General features: G+C 39.9%; 1 protein-coding gene across 1 annotated transcript; it reads right to left on the bottom strand.

Annotated features, from left to right (window-relative positions):
- Window positions 1-351: 351 nt before the first annotated feature.
- Window positions 352-4,979, bottom strand: LOC121318490 (dual specificity protein phosphatase 6-like). Its single transcript, XM_041255215.1, has 3 exons — window positions 4,034-4,979; window positions 3,116-3,553; window positions 352-2,097 (listed from the first exon to the last, which is right to left on the bottom strand). Exons 1-3 carry the CDS (start codon window positions 4,434-4,436, stop codon window positions 1,790-1,792), a joined length of 1,149 nt encoding a protein of 382 aa, XP_041111149.1. The 5' UTR covers window positions 4,437-4,979; the 3' UTR covers window positions 352-1,789.
- Window positions 4,980-5,364: the final 385 nt, after the last annotated feature.

The following is a 5,364-nucleotide window of genomic DNA, read 5'->3' as shown; positions in this document are numbered from 1 at the left end:
CCTTTAGTGGAAATGAGAGCAAGACTATGTGCTCTAAAACCTATTTAAAATTTGGCAGCAACACTGGCAGAATTCTCTGGCATTAAAACAATTCTGTTTTTCCAGAATAATTTCCATTTGTCTACTTTAAGGTTTTTTTTTTCTTTTTTTAAACTGAAATGCTTTTGCTGGTCAAAATACCAAATTTAAAACTGCTAGTTATTTATTTTGTAAATATAAAATAGAATGTGTTTATGTGCCTATTAAAAAAATGGCAGTGTGTTTGACTGTGGACCTCTTGGCATTTATTAAACACAAACACATTTGGTAATTCATAAGAACACTCCCAAATGAAGAAGCAGCAGCCAAAAGTACAGTTCTGAATAGACAAAATAGTTGTTTATTAATAATTTAAATGTGTACATTAAGATATATCCAGACTCCAACTTTCTACCAACAACAGGATAGAGTGGGGGAGAGGGGAGAGGTCATTCTCCCATTGGCCATATCTACAAGTGCAGGAAAAACAGATGTCTATTTGTCTCTTTTCTTTACCATGGACTATTGCATTGTGTGATTAAAGTTCCCTGAAGATGACTGATACAGAGGTAATGCATCTCTGTGTGAGAATAATATATATAAGAAAAAAAAAAAAAGACACCTCCCTCCAGAATATTAAAAAACAAACAAATGATCAGCCTCTTGCACAGAAACAAACTCCACTCTTCATACCTAAAAGCAATTATCATAGAGGATCAACTATGCTATATTCCATGCATTACAGTGCATTATGTTCATATTAACATAGGTCACTATTACCACAAATCATCCATAACTTACTAACATTAGTAAATACAGGAGTACAATTCTTCTTTCTAATACACCATGGTGACACATTAACAGGAACACACCTATATCTGTGTTTAAGCTTAAAAGGGGGCACTTTTTATAAAAAAAATAAATCAAAATAAAATCATTAGAAGGTTAACAGCATATGCACGTCTATGTAAAGAGCTAAAAGGCATACATAAAGCAAGTGGTTCGAATTTGTTTTTATGAAAGCAAAAAGAAAGCCTCCAGATTTAACCCATACATTAAGCAGCAAAACTGGAGTGGTGAGACTCAACCAAAATTCAAATACACAATTAATTTTTGGTATATTAAAACAATGACATATTTATACTTGGGATGCATACATGGAAAACAATTAGTACCCACTGATTTACAGTTGTGTTTTTCTTTTTTCAGATACAAGAGAGCAAGGCTGCACTATTAGGAGATTATTATTTTTTTTTTTACAATGTATATAATAGATTGTTTAAAACACAAGACTTCTCCACAAAAAATAGGGGAATTTCAAAAACTGCTGTAATTCAGCAAGATACACCCCCCCCCATACACACTTATAGCCAGTCTTCACAGAAGACGATAGAGATACATATATACACACACATATAAGCTGCTGAACACCTAATGCTAAAAATCAGTCTGTAGGCGCAAGTGCTCGTAAAGTCAGTTCAACCAACCACATCTCTTTGGAATTCTTGGTTTTCCTGTCTACTGCACACCTTTTCTCTTCTAACCTTTAGGATAATTAAATGTTCTCAGTCCAAGAGAAACAGAAAAAGAAAGAAAGGAGTTATGGCACTCCCTCTCTGCTACAGCTGCTTCCACAGATTAGTCTCCCATGTCTTCAGTAAGCACATCCGACAGCTGTTAGTTCAGACCAGTTCTGTCAATCTTGTCAAGGTTCTTGACAAGACAAAAAATATTTCAAGAGCGATCACCGGCAGGTCAGGGTTGCGAGTGCTCACGTGGACTGGAGAGGGTCGAGCTGGAAAACGTTGTGGTTGGTGGGAGTAGAGAAGTAGAGGGGCTGGGTAGTGATTCGGTTATCACAAGGACTGTTCAATCCTAGGGTCCTCTCAAAGTCCAGCAGTTGGCCCATAAAATTGAAGTTAGGGGAAATGTTAGATTTCTTCATCTTTACTATATCATAGGCGTCATTCATGGACAGGTTTAGCTTCTGCATCAGGTACGCCACGGTCACTGTAACGGAACGGCTGATCCCAGCTAAGCAGTGGACTAAAACACCACACTTCTTGCTGCGTGCTTCATCTTAAGACAAAAATGTTAGACAAAATTAGTTTTGAGTTCTCTGTGCAATTAGCAATTGGGCATAGCAAGCACAACGTTAACCAGGGCACAGTGGTGTGAACTTTCAGTGTTCAAAAAGTACATTGCACAAAAACATGTTTACCTTTGTAACTTTTTAAATTCCACAGATGCACTTTGCAGCTGAGGGGATAAGGAGAGGAAGCTTGACAGATTGTTTATTTTTGACAAGCTTAATACTAGACTAGCTCCAATGGTGGGCACAAGCTGTTCAAAATAATTATGGTAGTTCCTCTAGCTCATAGAAGACAAAAAAGCCCTCAATCAGCATGCCTGCATATGAATGAGGAAGAAATTATGCAATATGGTATTGAATTTCTCAAACAGGAACAAACTGGACTATGAACGTCTATTAAATTACTCTTCCAACTGCTGATCAGCTTACAATGGTACCATTCAGGAGTTTTAGAGAGTAAGGGGAAGTCATGGGGGCGGCCCATTAAGAGCAACAGGATGTCAACATTCCCTGAAAATGGGTTCCTTTGTAAAAGGAAATGCATTACAATGCCCTAGATTAGTTTCTCGGTGGCTTCCAGAAGAACTCCTTTCCTGCTGGTCTCACATTACAAACCCCTTCCCTTGCAATGCAACCCTTGGTATTATAATTCCATTAACCTTGGCTGAGAACCCAAAGGAGTACAAATGGTGTTGCAACATGCAGCTAAACTGCTGTATTGTGTACAGTTTAAATATTTGTGGGGTATATCGTTAGTTGGTCTCATTAAAATAAAGAATGACATTAAAAAGTAGTCGTTTTAAAAACATGCACTTTAAATATTTATACTTTTTTTTTTTTAAGTGTATGACCTGCCAAACCTCTGTTGCATATTTATGGGTTGTGGAATGATAATGCAGATATCCGTGTACATACTGTATATGATGTATTTTCCCCAAACGTCAGATTTTTCTGAAAGAGGCAACTTCAGTTTCTCTGTTTAAAACACTTGAACAGCAAACTTACCAATAAAGCTGATTGCCTCTGGAAAGAACTGAGAGAGGTTCTGGCTCCAGTGATCAGAGATGGGGATCTGCTTGTACTTGAACTCCCCAGCATTCTCAAACAGGTTTGGGAGATTCGGGGTCACATTCAGGATGTACTTAATGCCATATTCTTCCAAAATGTCTAGGTTGGTGGAGTCTTTGGCACATCCCAGGTACAGGAATGGCAGGATCTCAACAGGGAAAGAAGGCTGGGTATTGGACAAGGGGCTGCCATCAGAGTCAGTGGCACTGTGGGGGTCCCGGTCAACGTCTGATTCGATATCGGAAGAGTCAGAGCTAATTCTGAGCCCCCCTAACCCGAGCACTGGTGTTGTGGGAGAGCTGCTGCTGCTGCAAGAGCTGTCCAGATTAGTTTCGCAGTGTGCAGGAAACTCTGCTTGAAATGTATTAAATCCGCCTGCAAACAGAAATAGAAAATCAAGATAAATACAATGATCGATGTTAATTATTTCCAAGTACATATCATAAGATATTCTAAAACACTAACCCTATACAAATCGACATCCCCGTTGATGAATCTGTCATATGCAGATACACTACATTGTAAAAAAAAAAAATGCAATCGTCTTAAAACGCATCATTATTACTATTTAACAAAAAGTACCTAGCTAAAAACAGTGCCATGATTTGATTTAATTCCGTAAAATAAAATTACACACACTTAACACTGGAAATGCGAAATTCTAAAAGTAACACACTGGCCATAACAATAATACAATTACACAGCCATAACATAACGTTAAGCAGAATCCACGGCGCCTACCCTTGAAATCCCCAGCCGCATAATTGCAACCACCAACTACTGTGCGGTGCATGCATGCTGCATGCCTTTCTGCACTACAGGGAGCGTTACATAACATAATAGCTTGTTCCATACCTTCCAAGTAAAAAGCCCTGTAGCCTTCATCCTTCATTCTCCTCAGCAGGAGCCCCAGCACGGAGTCCCCGTCCACGTTCTCATTCCACTCGCTGCTGTACTCATCGTAAAGCACGATTGTGTCTGTCCTACACCTCCGGACAAATTTCTCCTTGTCCTCCCCGTTAGCTAACAACGACTTGATAGGCAGGTTGCCCTTCCTGAGTCGCCGAAGCATGAGGCTGGGGATGGCCACGTTTATGGCTGCCTCGACATGCGAGGACTCGTAGAGCTCCTGGGCTCGGCAGTCCATTACCAGAAGGCTGTCGTTGCCTGTCTGCAGCTGCTCCTTTAACCAACCCACTGTCTTGCTCATCGTCGTTATTACCGAATTGAAATGAACGGGTTTGAGTTTATCTAGCATTAGTAAAAATTACTTTGGAGGCGATAGAGAAGAATTACTGTATACCGGTGACCAATATACACACTACTTACTGAAGCATTGTAACGATATGTGCGCCTGAATCTAAAAAAAAAAATCGCTTCTGAATCAAATTAAACAATAATAATAATTAAAAAAAAAAAAGAATAATAAGCTGGAGAAAAAAAGGGCCTTAGACTACATATACTAGTGCCCCACACTACAGCTCACACATGCCAGTGCAGTTATCAATGACTCATTGAGTGTATGTGGCAGTTCCTTATATGCGGCTTGCCGATCAGTCTTCCAGTTGCATGTTTTCGCAATCAAAGCAAAAAAGAAAATCTGAAAGCGGTGTTGCAAATATCTTCGAGGTTAACGTTGTAAACGAGTGTTTTCGTTTAATCTGTACAACCTTGCGAGTTTGCAGTCTCTGCAAATGTTTTCGAGAAGTTTGTAAATTAATGTAACGTCTCGGTTTGACGGACTGATCTGTGTCCCTTTTCAACACGCTCCTAGCCGCGGCAAGTTCTTGAATGGATACAAACACGAAGCGTTTCAATGTATACATTATGTCGGCCAGCCAATGAGAGCACACTGAGCTCTGGTTGCCTTGGACACGGGGCCGGATGGAACAGGCTGTGTTGATGAATTTTTAATGAGTTTGTCATTCACAAAAACGGAAAGGAATTTCCGCTCCGGATCAGCCGAGTGCAAACAAACAGCAGCAGCAGTGCCACTGCAGGGAAGAGGGAGGAGGGCATAGATTTGTTTTGGTGGGGGACCCTTCCTTGTTCTCAAGTTTCCCTTTGGTTAAATTCAGTGACACAGCAACGCTAATTTACACACACGCACTACAAGCCAAGAATGAGCACAAGTACAATAAATATGAAGAGTTTAGGTATTTTTGCAACACGAGACATGGCACTTG

This window comes from Polyodon spathula, chromosome 7 (assembly GCF_017654505.1).
Source record: "Polyodon spathula isolate WHYD16114869_AA chromosome 7, ASM1765450v1, whole genome shotgun sequence".
In the NCBI taxonomy this organism is placed as follows: domain Eukaryota; kingdom Metazoa; phylum Chordata; class Actinopteri; order Acipenseriformes; family Polyodontidae; genus Polyodon; species Polyodon spathula.
The sequence above is the reverse complement of the archived record's forward strand: the minus strand, read 5'-3'. Positions and strand labels throughout refer to the sequence as shown.

Bases quoted from the DNA above. Each gene is read 5' to 3' on its own strand.
- LOC121318490 (XM_041255215.1), bottom strand. From the start codon at position 4,436: ATGCTAGATAAACTCAAACCCGTTCATTTCAATTCGGTAATAACGACG. The intron at 3,554-4,033 runs GTATGGAACAAG...TTCTGTTTGCAG, and splicing joins CAGGGCTTTTTACTTGGAAG to GCGGATTTAATACATTTCAA. The intron at 2,098-3,115 runs GTAAGTTTGCTG...TTTTGTCTTAAG, and splicing joins AGAGGCAATCAGCTTTATTG to ATGAAGCACGCAGCAAGAAG.